Source organism: Anneissia japonica, unplaced genomic scaffold, assembly GCF_011630105.1.
Source record: "Anneissia japonica isolate Jap-2015-1 unplaced genomic scaffold, ASM1163010v1 scaffold287593_len981703_cov172, whole genome shotgun sequence".
NCBI lineage: Eukaryota > Metazoa > Echinodermata > Crinoidea > Comatulida > Comatulidae > Anneissia > Anneissia japonica.
The window spans coordinates 904,027-928,882 of NW_022726550.1; the positions used below are offsets into that span (position 1 = coordinate 904,027).

General features: G+C 33.9%; 1 protein-coding gene across 1 annotated transcript in view; it reads right to left on the reverse strand.

Annotated features, from left to right (window-relative positions):
• The window catches only part of LOC117113273 (orexin receptor type 2-like), a 35,765-nt gene that overhangs the window by 1,388 nt on the left and 9,521 nt on the right, over positions 1-24,856 (reverse strand). Inside the window, exons 2-6 of the mRNA XM_033256571.1 lie at positions 8,007-8,332; positions 6,937-7,170; positions 5,794-5,948; positions 3,311-3,454; positions 2,826-2,956 (exon numbers count right to left, since the gene is read on the reverse strand). Coding sequence (XP_033112462.1) covers positions 2,826-2,956; positions 3,311-3,454; positions 5,794-5,948; positions 6,937-7,170; positions 8,007-8,332 — 990 coding nt within the window. The remainder of the gene's footprint in view (positions 1-2,825; positions 2,957-3,310; positions 3,455-5,793; positions 5,949-6,936; positions 7,171-8,006; positions 8,333-24,856) is intronic.

A 24,856-nucleotide genomic window follows, 5' to 3' on the forward strand; every position in this document is an offset into this window, starting at 1 on the left:
CATAAAAATAGCTTGTTAAGCTTTGAAAGTGCATTGTTTTTCAACTAAGTAATTCTTTCAAGCACATAGTTGAATATACTGTGTTAGTTTCACGTTCAGAATTAGATTTCCATGAAGACGGTAAAAACTTATTTCAACGGACTAGGCCTATTCCTTAAATACAAATCTTTCGTAAGTGTTGATACGATATATGGAACTTGCTTCTTGCCTGTTGTCGCTTTACGGCCAGTTCGCGACTCGTATTCATACGCTACGATGTGACAAACTCTTGTGAGCAATTGTTGGATTTCAAAGTTGTCGGTTGCATATGTTTTTAAAACGAATTCCAATGCTTCAATGAACCAGGCTCCGTCATCTTTGCTCCTAAATGAGTAATAATCTGCAAAAAAATATATATATATTATTTTCAGAATAACGTATTAATATGGCCTATATGAAAGCTGGTAGGAGGTGAACGATTTAGCACGAAAGTGCTACACAATTTCTACAATTAATGATCAATAACAAACTAAATAATTAGGTCTATTAATGAATAACCTGGTATCTTCAGGGAAGGTACGAATAATGAGAGAGCAGCTAATAATCAATAACAAACTAAATAATTAGGTCTATTAATGAATAACCTGGTATCTTCAGGGAAGGAACAAATAATGAGGGAGCAGCTGAGCTCAGTCGGCTAAACTGGTGGTAGCCACTGTGTGCGCGCTTTCCTTGTCTTTCAGCTAGAGCTGTCTCTTATACACATCTAGATGTGTATAAGAGACAGGATGAGCGGTTAAGGCAGCAGCGCGCTACCTACAGCCATAATAATATCGGCGCTCGCCTATGGTTCTGGTGGTAGAACAAGTCTTCTCGGAATAAGGAAACCGTAGGTTTAGTGCATGTAATTAGCTCATATGCACTTTAAAGAACCCAGTACATCTTTCGAGACTAGTAGTGGGTTATTCCGGTGTACGGGTTCATACACAGTGGCGTATCTAGAAGTGGGGGTGCTGATAGTGGTAGGGGTGCGCAATCACCAAACAAATGTGATTTTTGGTGATTATTATTTAATATACTCGGGCGAATAAGCACTCGGGCGCTAAAAATATTTTTTTGCACTTTTTGAGGGGCACTTATTCAAACGGTGCGCTTATGAAAACAGAGTGGAAATTTAGGGGGCGCCTATAGAAATAGATGAAAATTGTGGGGTGCTTATGTAACTTCAAGAGGCACTTTTTAATGATATATATATATATATATATATATATATATATATATATATACATATATATACATACATATGTATATATATATGTATATATACATATGTAAGACTCGAGCCCGTGCATTCCACAAACATGGCGACATGGCGAACGTCAGCACAACATGACCACAATGGAATGGTGGTTTAAGCGTCCAGAAGAATCTGTGGTTCTTCAGCAATGACATGTACAGTACCTTGCTTATTATTACATATTTTCATTTTAAATTCAATATTTGTTTATATATTCCTTAAACTCAATTTACATTTCTTTTATTACATGGTATATTATGACCCAGAAAATAAGAAATTTCCACTGCAAATCCTAAGCAAGTGCCACTTGTTACTGAAATAGCTATGCAAAATGTATGTCGGCCATCTTTGGACGCCAGTTTGAAATTATTATAAAAATTTAAGATTTAATGAGCCATAAGACACTTTGTTTAGAGAAAAAAGCATGAACTTCAAAAGGAATGTACATAATCCACTGCTTTTTTAAGGTATGGGCCAACTTGTTGCAATGACCTTTGACCGTTCTGACATTATTAATGATATGTTTGCGTAACCCTTGATAAAAAAGAATGTAGTGGTACTGAACAATGATATTTTATACTTAAAAATACATGTATTACGGGTTTAGGATAAGATACGGCTATCTATTCTACCCCCACCACCTTGTTACTATATATAGAATTACCCTTTTTAGGTAAAAGGTCATAAAAATTTTTCCCATGGCCGAAATCCATCCAACTTTTTTTTGGTGGTATTCCAGGTCGATATCAACAGTTTCCAACAAAAATCGCATTGTAAATAATTTTTTTGCCACTTTGGTGCTCCGTCTGCATAACTACGTGGGATATGCGGGATTAGACCACGATAAAGGAGATCTCTAGTAGGATCATGAAAGGATTATCTCATGCTTGATTCTTTATTCTATAAATATTATTTAAACGAGAGAATTGTTTACTTGCCTATAAAATAAACGTATAAATAATACATGAAATATTTTTTTAATGGATTGTCCATCTTTCAATATTTGTTATTCTTTCGGTTGTAGTTGCTGTTTTGTTTTTTAAGATTATATATTACGCAATAATTTATACTATATTTTCTCCAGCATATTATTAAATTCAGATTATGTGAGTAAGGAAAAGGGAGCATTATTTATGATAAGACATTCACAAATTAAAATACTGCTAATTCTACTATGAATGATAACATCAACATTTTAATAGCTTATTTTTCGAGCACTACCCAAGCAGAACAGAAATGTAAGAGATCACGATATTTCATATAGGCATATTTTATTCAGTAATAATTATAATAGTAATATAATTAATCATAACAATAATAATAGCTACTTCAAAGAAAATAACGTTCTGTGATGGAGTCGAAGCGTCTTTCTTTTTAAGCGTTATTTAAGTAAAGGTAAAGGTAGGAAATAACCTATGACCTGCAGCTTCAACGGCGATGAAATGCGCACAGGAGTGGACTGACTTATTTAAAGTACTCTTATACGTAATAATAACATCATTCAAGAATGTTAACTATTTCTAGAACTTAATAAGCCAAAATAACTTACCGCTTAGAAAATTATAGATGATAGGATTAACAGCGCTGTTGAAGTATACAAACCAATGGGAAACCATGAACCAGGGTACCATTTTATTGTCATCATTATGTTTAGTGTATTTATCGAAAAAGCCGAACACACTATGATTAAGATAAAAAAGAAGCGTGGAATTATTTTAAAAAAATCTTTTTACAATCATTCATAAAACTAAAAACAAACCGTGCATTATTTTGACTTTTTAAAACCCCGACTCACTCACTTCATCGCATCTTTGCCTTCCTCTGGATATGGGCTTGCCCACATAATTTTCTTTTACACTTTTACATTCCTCATTAAATTATGTCATTCATCAACTCGATTTCTGTTTTTTATGTCATTTCTTTATCATCCATAAAATATCACTTTGCAAACGGGATAATCATAATCATGTGTTCAATCGGGGTATTTTCCTTTCAAATTTTATAAACATTTTTAAAATTGTCAATTTCTTTTACCTCAGGAGGTTGAGTAAATGTGTCATAAAATAACACAATGCAAAAAGAACAACCACAACAATCAGCATTCGCGCTACCTTCTTTCGATTCTCAGTTTGTGTTTGGGCCGCACTTGTTGAAGACGACCGTACCTTCTTATCTGGCCTGTAAGAGGCAGGTGAAATATAAACAAAGTTAGGAAACTTGATTGCAAGACAAAGATGACTGTCTGAAAATAAAAACTTATGCATCTATCTTATACCTATCCATGTACAGTAGTTGCAATCGTGAAACGCTGGGGCCGGGAACCCTGTGGCATTCTAAAACTGAAGGCCATTTTTAGGACCCGGTCGCCAATTCTTTGTGAAATTTTAGATAATGATGCTCGGTTTTTAATTACGTTTGTCATTGCATTCCAATTAATGATTTTAACGACAACTTAAGTGATATATCAGTGGCGAATCCAGGAATTTGAAATAGGCACGGCCCAGGGAGTGACTTTCAATGGAAGAAAATTTATGATCATGGCAAATTTAAACATCAGTTTCTTTTTATCTCCATTTTTTTTTTAAATTGACAAATTTAGGGGGACCGGGCCTACTGTTTCTGACAGTGTCATGTTGAATTAATGAACTACGCAAGCACCATGACGAAATAACGAGCAATGGCGAAGCCAACATTTTTAAACAGGGTGGGACAAACCAAGTATAAACCCACTTTTTATTCAAATATCAAATTTATTTATTTATTTCATTTGTTCAAATAACAATTGCCGAAACCAAGAAGGCAAGCCTGTGAACAGATTCCGGTAACTAACTTAATTACAAACCTTGAAATTACTGTAACGATTATGATGATGATAATAATAATAATAATAATAATGATAATAATAATTAATTTAATTTATAAAATTTTAATTATTATAGTAATAAATATTGTGAACACATTTGAAGCATAAACTTTAACTAATGTGGACCCACCTTTTAATAGTGGACACATTTCATACGTATAAACTAAATAGTGTAGACAATTTTTTTAAATGACATTTTATTTTATGCATAACATCTAACTATGACCATTAAGCAGTGGGAGAGGAAGCAGCTTAGCTCAGTCGGCTAATCTGGTGGTAGCCACTGTGTGTGCCCTGAAATGTGGAGATCTCTAGGTCCCCGGTTAAATTTCCATTACTGCTCTCATTGTGTTTCAGCTAGAGGGCTGAAATACAAGTTACAATAGCGCACCGTCTTTCGGATGAGACGTTTAAGCTGTTGGTCTTGTGTGCATTAATGGCCCATGTGCATGTCAAATAAAGCAGTTCACTCTTTGGAAAATAGTAGGGGATTGTCTCCCGGTGTGCTGCCCAATCACCACCAGAAGAACTCCAATTGAAATAAGTCTTTTTCTAGACATTCGTGGGCTATTCTTGGTGCTTACACCGAATAAATCCAATCCAATCCAATCGATGAAAGCCAAACGTACTCTTGCAAGAGAGGGCAACATTCAAGTATCAATGAGGACTATTTCACAGTTGTTTAATTGATATGAGCCATTTAAAAATGTTGTCCCATGTTTGCAAGTAAATTCTAATTAATATGGACGCATATTTTTATAAAGTGGGCCCATTTCTTAAACTAGATAGACCTAATGTGTACCGCACACGTTTAAAACATAAGGACCAATTTTTCCTATAAATCTAACTAACGTAGACCCGTATTTTATAAAGTGGACCCATTTAACCTGGACAAACGAAAGAACATGGACCTATTTTGAATATTTGGACAGCACATTTTTAATGAAAAATCTAACTAATGAAGAATGAACACTTTTATCCGTATAAACTGAACGATGTGGATCTTAAAAATCAATTCATCATCTACACGTAAATTTTACCTAATGTGGAAAGTAATGGACATTTTTGTTCTATTAAAAAAAAAAACAAAAAAAAAAAACAAAAAACGGGACAGTCCCTTCAGTCCCAAAAGTGAATACGAGATACATTTAATGAATGGCCGAATGGTCAAATATATAAAATGATAAATCTCGTAGGAAGTAGCCTCCAATTTGTGAAGTATTCGTTACATACAGCACAGCTAATTTTCATCTATTCGTTTCCGCTTCATTGTGTGGCTATCTTCCTTTCGGATATTTCATTCAATCTTAATTTCCTTGCAAAACGAATTTGCCTTTATGGAAAACATACTCCTATATGTACGTATATCTCATTCTACAACCATGTTGTGATAAACAGAGTTGTAAGAAGATATTATTATTATTATTATTATTATTATTATTATTATTATTATTATTATTATTATTATTATTATTATATTATTATTATTATTATCACCCTCATGATCTTCATAATTATCAATATTTCTTTATAATCACCATTTATTATAATTAACATATGCCTAATTATTATCATCACCATCATCATCATCATCATCATCATCATCATCATCATCATCATCATCATCATTATCATTACTATCAGTCAAACTTACACTTTGCCGCAAGTCTTCTCCTCCGTGGGAATTCCTGACCAGAGTGTAGAGCATACCTTGGTATATGCTAGACTGATGACTGTCAATGGAATGACGTACAGCGCCATCGCCAGTCCCACGTGATACAAACGCTGAACGGTTTCGTTCCCCCAGTTCTATTTATAAACGATAATAATGATGTATGTACAATATAAGAAACGTACTATTTTGGTTTTATTTTTTACGAATAGAAAACTGTTCGCCGCAACATGAATGGAATCAGTGTGCGGTTGAATTATGTTTTATTGATTGAGAATATAATGAATGAATGAATGAATGAATGGAATGAATGAATGAACGAATGAATGATAAATCATTGGCGGATCTGAGAGGAGGGGGGGGGGCTCTAGGAGTCCTGACCCCCACCCCACCTCCCCTGAGCTACCAAGCAAAAACAAATTCTAGACCTAACTTTTCAGGACCCGTAAGCTGACATTTTTTTTTTGTAACAATGGGAAAATTAGAACAGTCGGGAAAGCTCATTTCCCTCCATCTAGGGATCAAAATTTTTCGTGGGAGGACCCCAACCCCCCACCCTTTTTTGGGGTTTTTTTTGTTAAACAGTTTGACCCCCACCTGCCAAAAAAAATTTGAACCCAGATCCGCCCCTGGATTGATTATAGTTTGATTGAATGAATGAATGAATAAATAAATGAATGAATTGAGTGAGTAAATAAATAAATGAATTGATGATTAATGACTGGTTGATTTAATGAATGATTGGGCGAACGAACAAACGAATGAATGATGAATAAATGCGTAAATGAATAGATTAATAAATGAAATAAAAATCGAACGCAAAAATGAGAGAATGAATGGACCAACAAACACACGATGAGATGGATGGTTAGATGGACGGATTTATGGATTGACTGACCAATCCACCAATCAATCAATTAATTAATCAATCAATCAATCAACCAATGAATTAATCAATCAATTACCACAGGCTAAGTAATCACGTGGAATGGAAGCCTAAGATTCTCTAGTTTCAACAACTGTGAAACTGCCAATAACTGTACCGACACTTTAATATACAAAATTATTGATTATTGTTATTATTGATTAATAATTATGCTATTAATAAAAAAATAATAGTTCTACCTCTTGACACTTCGATAGCAACTCTTTATTGTGGTGTTCTTTTAAAAAATGTTCTTCATATGTCTGAACAAAATATAGTGGCAAGGCAATGATGAAGCTCAACAACCAGGCAATTGCGATTAGTACCACAGTCCTACAACGATTGATCTTGTACTTAAAAGGGCAACATATAGCAAGATAGCGGTCCAGTGCAATGAATGTCAGCGTGAAGATGGAAACCCCGATGAAAACAATCTGCAAGAAAGAAATTATATTGTATTAACGAGTTTAAAAACGATGTGTATTACACTTTTTCCATTTCTATACTCTTATTCGTCAGTACGGTATCAACTGAAAAAAAGAGATATATTTTCAAATATAGATTTGAAACGCTTTAGAAAACGCAAATTGCGTTAACATAAAATTTCAATGACAAATTTACTTATATTTAAAATATGTAGAATAACGTTATTTTTAAATATGCACATTTTTGATGGTCTTTGCTTGGATAAATTTCAAGGATCCAAGCACAGAATGTGACACCGACCAAAGTGCCGGATAGAAAAATCATGTAGCAAAAATATATGAAAATGAGAGAAGAAGAAAGAATTCACTATGTTAGTTTGTAAAACAGAATATAGGGATTTTCCTGATTGCCATAATGAGAAGTGATGTTGAAATTACAAACCAATTAAAAAAATATACAGTAAAAAAATACTTGAAAAACAAAAATAAAATCATATTAAAGAATATTATAATTAAAAAGAATTAAACATGACAACCAAGCCGACGTCAGTGAGACTCGAAGTAGTAATAACGAATGTGATGTTTAGAGTTCTTATACCACCATTACAATAAAGAACCTTAACCCCGTGGAGGTCACTGCATGCTGCTAACATAGAAAATGCTAAAATTCAGAACAAAACAAGAAAGAAAATTCAGAAAAACAATGGCTTTCCGCTAATACCGGAAAAGCCAATAAAAAGAAAAGATATAACGTGTAAAATGTGATGAAAGTATGAGAAAATAAAACGACAAATGCAGATGCATTTTCATTTTTAGAATAACCAAAGAGCATAAATAGAACTTACCTGAAAGTAGTAAATAAGTTTGCAGGCGGTAGGTCCAAAGAACCACGTTTGACTGATTTCATGTGTAACGGTCATAGGTATACAAACAATAGTGACGAGAATATCGGCTATACTTAGGTTCACAATGTACATGTTTGTCACCGTGCGCATATGTTCGTTCTGCAAAACAGTAAGGCATACTAAACTGTTGCCGATCAACGAGAACAGGAATATGACAACGTATGTTGAGACGATGACCCACTCGAATGGTTGCGGGTGTATGATTCCTCGAATGTCGTCAAATACGTCGTCGGTATAAACGTAAGAAGTATTAAATGATGACATGTCTGTCAAAGAAATAGACCATAGGTATTACAATTATTATGATTCTAAAATATTTATCATTAATGATCACTATTTTTATTATTCAATATCGGCCTACTGCTGGTCAATAAATCTTGAAAGTCCTGCTAAAGAATTCAACAAATTAATATTATAAGTCAGTCGTGACGTCATCACTCTCATTTGCACGTAAAGGTCGATTTCCATAGAATCGCTCACCCTATCGGCGACAGTCGCCGACAGTTGACGGGAAGCCTCAAGGTTGAACCTGGTTCAACTTTGCCGATCGCGTTGCAGGTGCAGACGAATGCATTGCTAGCTACCATGCTGCGCAATCGGGAAGGCACCCCGATTCGCTTGCAACGCAATCGGCCAAAGTTCAGGACGTATCCAGGGGAAGCCGTGGGAGCCGCGGCTCCCCCCTTTTAAAGCTTTTTTTTTGAGCCAATACAAATTATTTCATGGGACCACTCAAAATGAATACTTCTAAAATACATAAAAATACATCAGTACTCGTTTTACACAGGCCTGGCCTACTATAATTATAACACATGTGATTTTTAGAAATCCATAAATCCCAGGCCAAGTTTTTAAGATACAGAAATGTGATACTGTATGGTTCAGTTTGGTTTTATCCTTTTGCAAGCTTCTTCAAAGTAGGGCCTATTGTTTAATAATACTATACTATTAATATTAATAATAATAATAATAATAATGGTGATGATGATAATGATGATGATGATGATGATGATGATGATGATAATTGATATATATTAATAATATTAAAATAAATATTAATAATATTAAAATGTGAAGGAAATTGTGCTAAAGACGAAAAATAAAGTTGTGATTTATTGATGATAGTTATAAGCTTATATATTAAATTATAGTTAGGTCAAGTTGTCCTGGATATCAAGTAGATCTCTGATAAAGTACATGAGAAATTTGTTGGCGTTTCATTTTAACTATGTAATGGTGATGTGATGATGATGAATTTTACTACGTGAAAGTGTGATTTCCGGCCATCTAGAGGTACTATTTCCTCAAATTTTCTCACCTTAGAGCCAACCATGGTGGGGCTGAGGTGGTTGTGAAATCACGGTTTTGAAGTATGTAAAGAACATACTCAAAGACAATGTTTTTAAGCTTTGTTTTCTATGGTATATCACACACATTAATATGATCTTTTTGGTTGCAGAAAACCCCTGATAAAAAAGACCATGGGATTTTTTTTTTTTTTTTTTTTTTTTGGCGCTTCATTTGGACTACCGGTAACGGTGATGTGATGATAATGAATTTTACTAAAAGTTTTGTTTTTGGCCATCTAGAGGAACTATTTTCTCACATTTTCGCTCCTCAGCTCTAACCATGGTTGAGTCTGAGGTAGGTGCCGACTAACAAAATGTCCTCCCCCTCAACCTTACAAAACAGATCTGCGCCCTTCTGGGTATGACATTAAACTGCATCGAGTCGGCACCTGACTCAGGGTATGTCTTGTGACTGCTGAGGAGAGGGGGCATAAATTTGTTTTTAGAATGTGATCTGGTTTTTCATGCCCTTTTTTCGTGATTATGACTATTTTAAATAAGAATTTTTTTGTTTTTTGAGGAAAAAAAAAGAAAATATATTCAAATTTAAGTATGAAAGTGTAATTTCCAGCCATCTAGAGGTGTCCTAATCATAAATTTTCTTACCTCAGTCTATGAAAATCCCTCCCTAGGACACCTCTCTTTCAAATTCATGGATTCTGTTGATTTATTATAATTATTGCTGGGCCTACTAATATTATTTATGATGTGTCTAATACAATTTTCATTTTGTCCTCTCAAAACAGTCCTTAAAACGTTCAGAGTGCGCTACTTCACGGGGGTTCGACCCTCTGGACCCCTCCGGGGTCATACGTATCTCGCATAACGGCTCCCCACCTTTCAAAATCCTGGCTACGTCCCTGCCAAAGTTGAACCAGATTCAACCTTCCCGACAACTGACGGCGACTGTGGCTGATAAGGTGAGTGATACTATGGAAACAGGGCTTACGCTTGGTTTCATTAAACTCGCTACCTTGTTTCTACAGTGTTTTTGTACAGTCGTTAACAGTCGTTAAACTGCGTACCAATCCCCGACACAATCGGGAAGGCTCCCGGATTCGACAGACCACAATCAGCATCATCACCTAAAGCTATCAGCAATACCGAGTAGCGATTGTATGGAAACAAAGCTTAATTTTCCTATCCTCGATCAATATAATTCGATATAGTGACTCCGATTTTTTGTGTCTCGTGTGCAAAGTCTCAATGAAAGCTGGGGTTATCCATCGCGATAAATATTTCGTTGTACGGTATAATACAGATTTTATTATTCTCACGTTCTGTCGTCTGTCAATTGACTGTTAACTTGCAGAACAAATAGGTTTTGCTGAATAACAGACCTTTTACCACACTTATACGATTAACAGATTACCATCCAAAAGAAGTAGGTCTGGGGTATACAAACGATATTTTAGGAACAACAGTGCTATTTATGTGCTGCTTAATTGACGAGAAAATATTTCCTTGTTCTAATTTTTAATTTAAAGTTGCCATGTAAAAAAAAAGAGTTGTTGATCGTCCTCTCCCTACTTAACGAAAAAAAAAAAATCACCCGACCAATTTTTTTTTTTTTTTTTTTTTGCCAAAACTCACGAAAATGTTGTCTTTTTGCCCATAATTCAACTTTGGCTAGGCCTAGCTTTATTTTTTTGTAAATTATTTTGTCTTTCAATTGTTTGTTCGTATAAATTCCACCTGATCAAACGCTACAATTGAAAATCCGGCAAAGTCAGCCACCATTTACATAAGGCGTTGCACTCCATTGGGGATTCGAAGACTTGGCATGCATGAAAAAGAAAAAGGACGATCAACAAATCTTTTTTTTTTTTTTTTATATGGCCTTATTTAATATGGTTATTTTAAGCAGCTTAGCTCAGTCGGCTAAACTGGTGGTAGCCACATTGTGTGCGTGCTGAACCGTGGAGATGATTAGGAACTCGGTTCTATTGGTTTCATTCCAGGAGTAGGGAATTATCTCTCGTTAGTGCCCAATCACCACCAGAAGGACCCCACAAGAATTAAGTCTTCGAACTCGTGGGGGTTATCCTTGGTTTTCACACCGAATGAATCCAATCCAATATGGTAACTTAAATATACAAAGTCACCAATTCAATAATTGAACTTAATTATTCAATTATTTTATCAGCTTAACACAAACCGCACCATGATGAGTTTTTAATCATGTAAATTCTGCTGAGGTAGACATTTTTCAATAATTGCAATGCATATATATACAGCATTTTGGCTGTCTGTTTGTAGGCCTACTTTTTTATATTTTTTTATGAAGGTAAAGATCCTTGAATAATGTATGTTGATTTAGGAGAATACCTGTCATTTAGTTCGCTCATAAAGGTCTATAGCCCAATTTTGTATTTACATTTCTATTTATTTTAATTATGTTTTACCGAAAATGAATACAGTCAACTCAAGGATGTACCTGTAAGCCTAATGCAAACAAACGATTTAACACTTCAGGGACCACAATGGAAATAAGTTGGCCGTTTGGCTACTTTATTGTGTTTTAATCCCAGAATTCCTTAATGTTATTTTGGTTATTTTTGTATGTGATTGTTCGCGAATTCTAAAAAAATAAAACACAAAAAAAACAAAAAACAAAACATTTGTAAAAAGATGTGCATCGTATCCCTGCTTGGTGGCTTTTAGCATTTATAGGGTCAGTTTTCTGGGTTTGGACGAGATGAAGATAGAAAATAGTCTTGAAAAAACATAAAAGCGGAAAAAACACAGATCTTCCATTTTGACAATACGTATTTTGAACAAAAGTATTAAATTAGGCTATTTATATAGTAGTACTTTCGAAATTCCAGTCAATTCCAAAGATATTATTGAAATCACGGCTGTATGCGGTCATTATCTTGTTCTATCTATTATCAGGAACGGATCCAGATTTTTCGAAAAGGGAAACATAAAATGAAGTAGTTTTGAGTGGGGTCAAGGGCTCTCCTCCATCTTAGATGCTCGGAAATGCACGTCTAGAGAGGTCTATTAGGCCTACTGACTTTGTACTTTTTTTCAAATGAATGGTGTTTAATGTGCGTTAGTGTTAAGAAAGTGGTGATGAAGATATGATAATGATTGTGGTGGGATACACACTGAGTGATCGGGTCAGGAACAGTGGCGTATCAAGGAGTGCGCAGGGGAGCACCCCTCCAAAAATTACTCGCGTCTTTCCACCCACCCCAGTCGCCCCCCCCCATCCCAGTCGCACCCCCCCCCCTACCCCACAAAAAAATCACGGTCAAGTAGATTAGAGTCACTTTATTATGCGAATTAGCACCCCTGAACTGAACATCGAACCCACCCCACTTCACCTTCGCTCCCCTTCCCCCACCACCAGCACCCCCATTTCAAGTTTATAGATACGCCACTGGTCAGGAAGATGATGTCGAACTAAGAAAGCCCATGGCTGGGAACAGGGTATACAAAAGAGAAAAGGCTCTGGAGAAATAAATCTGTGGACGTATGTCTATTAGAGTGTTTCTTTTTTTAAATTTTATATAATTTATGTAAAAAAATAGCTTATGTCGCATCATCGGATCGATCGTCATGTTTCGCAATAAGAGGTGTACGGTTGTCTCAAAATCACCCGTCAAGTAATTCGCTCTACGTGACATTTTCTGTACTATGTTTTATCGGTTGCTTACGTATTAGTTGTGGGATCCAGGAACCAAGACCACAAAATATATTTACTCGCGTGTGTCCTGTCGCCGTTTGTTTCCAATAAAAATAAACGCTTTAAATTAGAGCGATGGTGTGACCTATTCGATCAATAAACAAAATCTTATGTTATTTTTGTTAAAGCTGCTCTCCGATCCCACGCATGGTTTTCGAAAGCTTGGTTCGCAAACACACTCTAAACGCAAAGGCAAGAGAATTGACGCAAACACCGGAGGGTTGACGCAAAAACAAAAGAGTTGACGCAAATGCAAGCTGTGATTGTTGCTGTCTCCATTCTCCCTCTTGCTAACACAATGCTCTATCCACGCTTCACATGTGACAAATATTAAGTAATTTGCTTATATTTGGGTATAATATGGCGTCATCATGCCCATATAAGTGTAGGCCTACATCACACAAATTTCAGCTTGTCACATAAAATTTGATAGAGTGGACAGAGCATAGCAAAATATTGGTCTGCTATTTTTTTTGCGTAAAGGTGCATTCACACCAAGTCCGAATTTTTGGATCGGAAATCCTACCAAACCCATTAGAAAATCGAATCAGTAAGGAAAGGCGCTGAGATCTCGTGCGGCAGTCCGCTATGCCTCTGACCCCTAGGGGCCCAGCCATAGGCCTACCTACCATACCCATAGGGTCCACGATCTAGCACCTTGACCTAAAAGAGCTTTGTTGATACATAACAGCATGATCTCTCTGACATCGACTGTAGGACATATGCAGTGACCGATTAAAGCCCCCCCCCCCACACCTCCCCCACTCACAAAAAAAAAGAAATAAAAAAAAGGCTGATCGAAGCAATATTGTTTTAAACTATTAGGAATTCGTGATGACGTTGTTATAATAAGTATGGAGTTTCTGAATAAATTAAATCAAATTTGATAACTTTTATCTCTTTTAACTGGAATAATGGGTATTTTAGTTCAGTATAAGCATATTAAAAGAATTATTGTTTAGTATCGATTTTAAAATAAAACGGGATTTGCATTCTAAATGTCAAATACCGTTATAGAGCCATTAAAAAAAAACCAAAAAAACTTTATCGAATATATACCGTGGATGTATTTTGAGAATTACATGTTGGTTAAAGCTGTAACGTGCTGGTGTTGCTATTAGTCAAGATAATAAAGATAATAACATAAACGTAAGATATTACTCCGATTTAAAAGAGTTCGAATGACTGAATAAATCAGTAAATACGCGAACCACGATTAGGCTGCACCACGATTAGGCTGTGCAACGCTACATCAGGCACTTAAAGGAATAGTAATTATGGTCGCATAAATTATTTAATTATTTCATTTGTTTCAAAGTGGCTATACAATAAGTATGAAATCGATATATTTAGTTATGTTAAAATCAACTCTAGGCATAATATGACAACCTTAAATTTAGTCACATGTTTAGCAGAACGGACAATTCTAAATTTTCCATTTTTTAAACAATTTCCTCGCTCATGAGACAGGTTGCCCCAGAAACACAGAAATATGCTTCCTCTTAGCTTAAGATTATTTTTACAATGTTTGAAGAAATATTTTAAAGACAACATTTTTACATTCTCTTTTAAACCAATTGGACATTGATTATGTTGCTCTGTATTTTCAACAGGATCAATCCATTTTTAAAATCAACTTTCGAAATCTTTTGACTATGTTTATTATCTCTGCTGATTTTTAAATATTTATAAATCTTAATGTAATTAATACCACTGCAATTTTCGAATTTTGGATTTTATTGTGCTTTTTGTTATTCTGCAATGTTGTTGTTATTATTATCATTATTATTATTATTATTATTATTATTATTATTACTATAATTACGATTAGGCTTATCATTATTATTATTATTATTATTATTATTATCATTATTATTATTATTATTATTATTATTATTATTATTATTATTATTATATCCTGATTGTGTGCCCTTTTGTATTGTTGGCTTGTTTGTATTGTATGTGTTCTTGAGGAAACCCTTTTTTATAGTTTGGTTCAGTTCGCTTTTAGGAATCCTGTCTCGGTCGTTCTTGTACTCGTTTTATGTTTTTTTTTACGAGACGAATAAATGAAATGAAATATACGGAGTTATGAAGTAAAAAAATTAATGGAGCGTTATTGGTCACTCTACGCATACATTACTTTTGTGTGAGCAACTCTTTCTATCTGTTTATAATATAATTACCATTATACCTATCATTATCATCAATATGAATATTTTATGAAGCTTTTGTAATGTTTTAATCATGCTTATGATATTAATTTTATATTTTATGATTATTGCCTTAAACAAGACCATTTTTAAAACCGGCTCTTACTTTTTGTCTGGAATTGTATCCTGTATATATATGTTTTTAATAAATAAATATGTTTTAAATAAGTAAATATGATTTAAATAAATACATATGTTTTAATAATAATCGTTATAGTTTGTTTTTTTTGTCTCTTGTAGTTAAACCACCACTTTTATTTATCACAAAAAAACCAAAAACATTCCATCAAAACAACACAAGATTCAAATCAAATTCAATAAAATGACCGAACATCATCAATAAGTGTATTGTTATTTCTTTTTTCAACGTTAATATTTTCACCTTTTTAAGTATTTTTTTAAATTTTCTATTATATTGTTTATTTGTATTGTTAATTTATTGGTTTTTTACATCAGTGATACAGAAAATCATGGCACCAAAATTCCAACAGCCAAATACAGTATATGAATGTTATCTATGCGTATCTAACAAGTCGTACAAACACTTTAGATCCCTGGATGCAACAAATCGAAATATCTTTATATCGTTATAGTTATCGTTTTCCTTATCCAATCATTATTATCTCAATTAATCATTGTTATTATATTGGTCATTGTCACAATCATCGTAATTGTCATTGTCACTATCATCGTAATTGTCATTGTCATTGTCATTTTCATTCACATCATCCTCACTATCAGCTTCATAGTCTTTATCAGTATAATCATCACTATATCGAATCAATAGACGTTTATTATCCAATGTAATACGGTACATCACGATAAACGTGAATTAATGTCACAATAAATTTGATAAAATTAAAATGTCAAAGAACTTATGTCTTTAATACATTTCCTATTTGGTGCCAAAATGTCTTAGAGACACAATAACTGACGTCATACAATCATAATTTACGAATAATGTACTATCATTAATTTAATTTCACACAATAAGAAAGTACTTTACTGAGGCGCCAGTGTTAAAAAATATCATAACCATCGCGACCAATACTAAAAAGACGCGTAACGAGATTCAAAATACAAAATGATTTAATCGCTACTAACTTCAATTCAAACCTGGGCAGGCCATTGTCCGCTTATACTTACATATTATTACAATACAAATCAACTTCACATAAAAATGCTGCAAGCTTTTTAATGGCAAATGATAAAAATCGGTACAAAGAATGAATTAATGCGTGTGCGAAGTGGAAAAGATCAAGGTGGGTTCGTTAGAGAACATGTCACGAACATTTCAAAGAAAAAGGGAGAGATAAGATGAAACAAAAACGGCGCCTGCCTGCGAAGGGAGAGATATACAAACAAGCGCCAGGGACAACTAAACTTTTCCTTCTCGGGTTCAAAGAAATGCCAACATTAAAGACAGATACAAAAGGCAAATACCGTAAAACCTCGAATTAAAGCCCTGGCTTCTTTTTTCTACGAACGATGGGGCTTTTTTTTAAGATGGGCTTCTTTTCGAGGTTACTTTTGCAAAGTAAAGAGGGGGCTTCTTTTCAAATTGAGTGCTATCAATTTTGTGAATTTTATACTATAAAACAATAAATACGGCCACTGTAACATCAATCTGTATCATGGAGTGTATTTCAGGCCCGTAGCCAGGTTCTTCCAAGGTGGGGGAGGGGGGTTCTGGGCGTGAGATCCACAGTCAAAGCCCGGTTGGGTCGGCGAAACCGTACCTCCAAAGAAAGAGGATTTTTGTGCTTTATTTGTCTAAATAATGCTATAAAAGCAGATATGTTTGAAAATGTCTGTGTCTGAGTGGGTCTGCAGTGCATTAGTTGGGTTGGAGGACTTATTTGGGAAATTTAAAGAGGGGGTTTCGCCAGAAAAGAGGGGGGTTTGCTAGAAAAGGGGTTTGCCATAACCCCCCCCCCCTGGATACAGGCCTGTATTTAACTGACAGTAAATCATCTAAACTACTGTGTAAACCAAGCAAGTCTTGACAGCTTTAGGAAGTTAGCACCGATAGTGAGTACGTCTCACAGTAGACGTAATTGCATTGCTTTGTTATTGGATTTAAGGATTATGAATTTGATCTGAATAAATATTTTACAGATTTCATGATTGACATTTTTCTATTGTTTGACAATTTAATAATTGATTATTATTATATGTTACCTTTAGGAGGACAAAGTTTAAAGAGGCCTGTTCACTCCGTATCATACATTGTTTTCGTAATAAATACCTATTTAACCAACATCCAAATTCCTACGCGGTTATGTTTGCAATCCAGGCTGGTATCTCGCCAATGTAGTTAGTGCCAATAAAATCCAAGGAAAGTCCTTTATAGCAATCGATAAGCACGGCATGCAGTATGAACTATTTCGAACTCAGTTAAGATCACCATACATATCATGAAGCTAGTAGAAATCTCTTTACTGATGAAGCAAGAGTATTTTTGACAAAATTAAGAGCAGAAGTTTATAAACTTAAGATGACAACCTTTGTCACCTTTAAACGATGACGTGCCTATAGCCACCGTGCTCAGACTTCGAAGTGTAAATAACTCAGTCTTTAAAAGCCATCACGTGACACTTGACGATATGCAATATGAATATTAATGAGAGGGAATCTCTCTGAAAATGGCAGTAATGGTAACGGGATTGGATAGGTGTTTCTCTTTTAACGTCGTATCGAAAAGCCATGGGTTCAGGTTGACACCGTTATGTTGATGAGTTCAAATTTTGCTAAATGGTTCGATCCATTTTTATTTATTAAAGACCCATCAGTGTGTAAAGCCATAAAAATACAATATGAGTAAAAAATATGTCTAAAGACATATACATAAAATTACATAAAATATTAGGTAGAAATATTACAATTAAAATTTCAAATAGGAGAGAATGGCAAATACAAGAGAAGTCTTAACCCACAAAAGAAATAACATTAACTTTGAAAATATTGAGAGGTAGGCCTATGAATATAAAATTACAATTAATTATAAAATTTTAGTGTTAGGAGTCACCATACCTATAAGGATGAAGTTGGCGCTTGCTTTTATTTAGTTGCCAGCTACTATTATGGGGTATCACAGATGCCATAATTTTCATAATGTATTCACATCATTCATGAATTCTACATCCCAGATAGTGCTGTCTGTCTCTGCCCCTTGAGGGGGAAGGGCGACTCTACAATTGCCAGTTGCTATTTTCGGGAATCCCAAAAGTATACTTTTAGACCACAATATTTGGTAATAGCAATCACAATAACTTTAATTGGATTTGAATGTTAATTTAGGGCGAGTCGATGTGGACGAGCGGTAAGACAGGGGCTACAGCCTTAACATCGGCGCTGGTTCCAGCCGCTCCTCGCCCATGGTTCGGTTGGTAGAACCAAAAAAATAATGGATAGCACTTGAATGTTAGTGCTCTATATTAGGTATGGAGGTAAACACTGCCTGTCTGACCAAAGACTTATAATAGTTATTAGTCCTTAGTGACATAAATTTATTGACAAAAATTAAAGTGTAATCGCTGTTGAGGTCTACCAAAAGGAAACACATAAAGAACTTAAGGAACTTAATTAAAACATTTTAACAATTGATAGTACAACTCATCTAGAGCATGTTTAATAATTTATTATGCTTCCGGCTGAATTTGGTAAGTGTAAATAAAATTGTACCAGCAGTATGTTTTTGTGTGTAGGCATAGGAGGCCTATTGTATTTCATAGATAATTGATAGCATATTGTATCCTGTGTATTCATAGAACACGGCGTGTTTTATTTAATTGCAAATTGTTACTATTTCACAATCGTCGTGTAAATATTATGACAGTATAATTTCTTGTATTATATATATATATATATTTCATGGTGGAATAAGGAACTTAATTAAATTTTGAACAATATATCATTCGCAGTCCACTTACATTTGTCTTATTCCCATCATTTAAAATAGTCATAGGAAATGTAATTTGGTCAATGCTATACCACTTTCTGTGTCCATATACAGTATTTTTAACATGGTTCATTTCTGTGCCCACTTTTTAGTATTATGTTTAGGGCATAGAACTTTATTATCTCATACGATTTAAAAAATCTTCCTATGGGAGTGTCACTCATGAACATTACCCACAAACCCTTAAGTCAACTATGGGGATATATTCGTGCCACGAAACATATAAAATTAAATACTGTACCAGGATTGTGTACGTTGTGAGCAAATATTTTAATATAGATAAATTAGTACAGTATAGGCCTATATTGTACTACATATTTTCATAACAATAAAGTAGCTATATTTAGGTGTCATATTTTAAACATTTATTCACCTCAACCCCAAACATAGTGGGCTGAGGTTGGTATAAACTCTAGTCCCCACTAACTTTAAATCTTTGTCTGCCAATAGACAGGATGGTTATACAGGTTTGCCAGTTTCTATTTCTAGGCATCCAGAGGTACCATATTTCCAAATAGACTCTATCTCCATGCTAACTTTATTTCTTATGACTGCCATCCTATGGGAGGGGATAGCGATCCTTCAAGTTATCAGCATCTATTTCCGGGCATTCAGAGTTTCAAAAAAAATTGTTCAACAACCATGGTGGGGCTGGTGTGGATGATCTCAGACCTCACTAATTTTTACAACCAAATTTGTTAAATCCCCCCCCCCCCCCGCTCTCACTAAATCGGCAGGACCACTTGCTTATATCATAAGCAAGATCATAATATTATTTTTGTTATTAATACATATTGATAAATACAAATAATTAATGTTAATATTACTATTAATGATATTATTGACAATTAAGTTCCATTTTATATTATATATAAATTGTATTCATATACCAGTGTATAATTACGTATTAATTGCTCGTTACACATCTCTAAAACAATTATGATATACGTGACAATGACTGTAAATAACACTTTATAGTGTTTTCAATTAAATGAATATTTATCGAAGGTATTTGATTGATTCGATATTATTTTAGGCACGTGTGCCAAAGATTGTCAATAACTCTTAACGTACGTTTAATTGATATGCCTATAATCCCTCTTTCAAGACTACAGAATAATGTAGACGTATATAAATACACAAACATGCCAGGAAGCTAATTTATTGTCAGTAGTCAATCCCGGCGTTCTTGTAATGAGCATTCTACATGTACAAAACATCGGTAGTAACATCATACACTGTTTATGTATATCTAAATGATGTAAAGTAAAAATCGTAAAAAAAAAATCACTTGGTTGATTAGAATTTTCATCTACGAAGTACTTTTCCTTTAGAAACTGCAATGCAAATCCGGGCACTCGCTGTGCCCAACGGCCGCCGGTTGACGCGATTGTATGGAGAACGCAACGCCACGACGTGCGCGCAACGATCGTTTTTATGATCCGTTTAGACTGATACCGACAATCAACAAACGGCGTCGTGTCGCTCAAAGGCAGCGGAGTTGAATTCATCGGCAGGCGACGCAGTGAGTTCTTGGCTTTAAGAAGTAAATACATTGCCCAAAACAATTCAGAAACTCTAAGTGTTGGATTGGTGTTATAACAATATACTATACATACCTTATAAAAAAAAGAAGAAATAAAAAAGTTGTTGGTATCGTCTCACCATTTAAAGCGTCAAACCACGTGACATTTGAGCTACTGATTCAAAGAGGCTCATTCTTGACATGTTGTATTTCTCTGCTCACATATAAATAATACAATCTACACGTTTTTGAAGTTAAAGCCTATAGGCCTATTGATAAATTATTTGATTGATTGCCACAATTGAATAATCTACAAAATTATTATACAGAGCCTATTAGAAAATAATTTTAAAGTGATTTAATGATTTATTCGTTGACTATTTGCATTCATCGTACCATTATATCGTCATCATCACTTGAAGCTAAATGAAGCTGTTCGATTAATATTCATATTATTTGGTGTAATGTTATTTCTTTAATATATAGACTATAGATTTGTAACTAAACATTATAAAAACAATAAAAAATTTTATATTATTACTAATAATGTTAATGTTGAGGTGGTTAACATTAATGATGACGTTTATGATGATGTTGATGTTAACGCCTTAAACGAATTCCTATTTTTTTATTGTATTGTATTATTTTATTGGATTGGATTATCTCAATAACATTAAATCAGAATTAGGAATTGTGATGTAACTATAGAAACTGCCATGTTTGAACGAGTGAAAGTACATTGTGATTTATAAACTAGTGTAATATTTTCTTAATTACCTTGGAGCCCGGTACACGGTAATGAGAGTACGATAGTGACCACTCGAGCTGAAGTCATATTTTTTTATTTTTTTTATTGTGGAGGCTCTATTGTTTGAACTAGCCGTGCAACTATCTCCAACAAAAATGAGCTCATTTAAGATTTTAAGTTCGTTTATATCCTTGATAAGGTTCCTTTTCCAAGGACGATGTAAAGTATAGGCCTACACTCGAAATCATGACCATCCGTATAGAATTGTGACTTCTTTATAAATTATCATATCTCATTACGTAATTGTCGAGTTATTGGTGTAAAATAAGTAGATAATAATAATAATAATAATGACAATAACAATAACAATAACAATAATGACAATAATAACGATGACGATGATGACGACGGCGACATTTATGATGATGATGATGATGTTGATGGTGATAATGATGATAACGATGATGATGACAATATTAATAATAACATTTTATAACACAGTTCCTAAGACCAGGGGACAGTGAACTCCCAGTAGTACAGTTCATGACCATCCGTATAGAACAGTAAAGCTTTATCTCTTTGCCATGTTTCCATAAAATCTTACACACTTTGTTTTTGGAAATACATTTATATTTCATCTTATAGGCCTAGGCCTATGTGAATACCATTGTCTAATGTTGGCCAATCCTGAATATTCCTTGGTTAACGTTTAAAAATAATAAAATCAGAAGTAATGTAAAATTGACAGTGAATTTAGTTAACTATGACGGATGGTTTATTTTATTCAGGACACAGGATTGTTGATTTATGCAGTTGCTTGAATCAAGGTCTGTCTGAGATGTTATATCTGACAGTAATGGCAAGGTAAAATGTATATAAATATGCATCACTTTATAATGATTATTCTCTATTCTCTACATAAATAAGCAAAAATACGCTTTGTTATCACTTTAATTCGGTCAAATTTTGAATAAATTGAAGAATACCACACACGTCGGTTTATAAGTGACAAACAACAATAGGTCTATTGGTAAAGGTAAGGGAATGACAATCATAAATGCTTTCCTATTAATCAGACTGTAAAATTGATAATAATCTAATTATTTCGAAATGCATTTGTACCGTTTTCCGTACACCAGTCATGAAATAGTGTATCGGTCCAAATCTAGATATGCAGGCCTATATTAGTGTGTTGGCAACACAAGGCATTAAACGTGTAGGCCTTTTATGCAGCAGATAATAGGCCTAGGTCTTTGAAGACCAACAAAAATAAAGAAAATAGATTTAATAGATATTTGATTAACATGCATATTTATCTGTAACTGTTTATTAATAAAAAAGAAAGTAATATGGAAAAAAGTTGTGAATGTGTTTTCTTGTCATCAATACCGCATACCAAGAAATTAATAACATTGTTGAATGGGCCTTTTGTTTGTTGGTAAGTTGCCAACAATCTATAGATTCTATGGTTCTGGGTTTGAATCTTATTCTAAACGACACATTATTTTTTCATATGTAAAATCAGCCACTTAAGCTGTATCGACTTAATTGTGACTTCTTTATAAATTATCATATTTCATTAAGTAATTGTCGAGTTATTGGTGTAAAATAAGTAGATAATAATAATAATAATAATAATAATAATAATAATAATAATAATAATAATAATGACAATAACATGAACAATAACAATAATGACAATAATAACGATGACGATGATGAAGACGACGACATTGATGATGATGATGATGATGATGATGATGATGTTGATGGTGATAATGATGATAACGATGATGATGACAATATTAATAATAACATTTTATAACACAGTTCCTAAGACCAGGGGACAGTGAACTCCCATTAGTACAGTTTAACTCAAGTTTGACTCCCAACAGTACGATTTAATCCAAGATTTATGAAATAAACAGCCCATTCTCCGTCATTCAGATCGTGACTTTGGACATCTTAGGTTATTTTATTGAATCAAGAAAACATTTATTTTTTTCTGCAAATACCTGCCATTTGGTTTATTTTTAATCTATTTGTTTTGCAATTACTGACTTGATCAATGTCCGCCATATCAATTACATCGCCGTCTTAATGTACTTTTGAACCAAATTCAAAAATTGGATAAAAGCCTCTGTATATCACTCTCCTATAGCCACGCAAACATAAATATCTCTTGTCACAAAAAGGCAAGGCTTCTATTCAAGCTTTGTTTTAGTAAAAACTTGAAAATCTTATACACGTTTTTTTTCCCCTTTTTCTTTCTTTTTTTTTTTTTTTTTTTTTTTGTGTTAAATTTTAAAACAATATTGACACCGATACTACCGTACTATATAACGGGCCTTTCACTTTAGGGGTCGTTCACAATTACCAACATTTTCACAAGTGTACAAACAGTACTCTTTTTCGGTTACCCCTCCCTCCTGAAAGTGTACAAAAATTTTGATTTTGTAAAACCATTCTCCATTTTTTTTAAAAGTCAACTAAAGCAATGTTGCTTAAAAATAAATATTATATCCATGATTACATTATAATTTTACCATTTTTATGCATATGTAAGAGTGCACACATTTGTCTACCCCCCCCCCCCCCCCTCTAGTTCAAAAAGGTCCGTATCAAATAATATTCAATAAGTATAAACAATTAGAAATTTTCCCACGTTCAATTCTAACAGCAGTATTTGGAGCATTGTGTTTTTTAAACCTAAGACTAAAATTTGTAAGACTTTTTTTCAACAGACCTTAAATACCAAAACAATTCTCAAATTGATTATCAGTAAAATTTAAAGTTCTACAAAAAAAAATGATAGAGTTGTGTTATTTATATGCCTAATTAGCGAGGAATTGTTCTTCTCTTCTTAATGAGTGCAACTGAAGAAAATAACGAGGCTTTCCATCCTAAAACCAGCGTACTGTTGCTAATTGTTAAACTGGATTAGCATAAGAATATGGCAGTATTATATACTTTAGTACATGAAGCCGTAATTTGGCAATAATAAGTCGATTCCAGCAGGGAACAGTTAAATTAAGTCTCCTGGATTGCCCTGAGGTCTCCCGGAATTTCCAAATTTTTTCCCGGAATTTGAATTTCTCTTGGATTTCTCCAGGATTTTTTACAGATTTTCACAATTAGTGCTTGTGCTAGGCTAAATTTTCCCATTTTTGTGCATTGAATATGGCAGATATACGATATAAATATTGAATATTCTAGGCAGCTATAAGCTATTAACAGTGACATATATCTGCCCAAGCCTCTTTTTTTTAATATTGAACATTGCGGTAAATTTGACGTGTT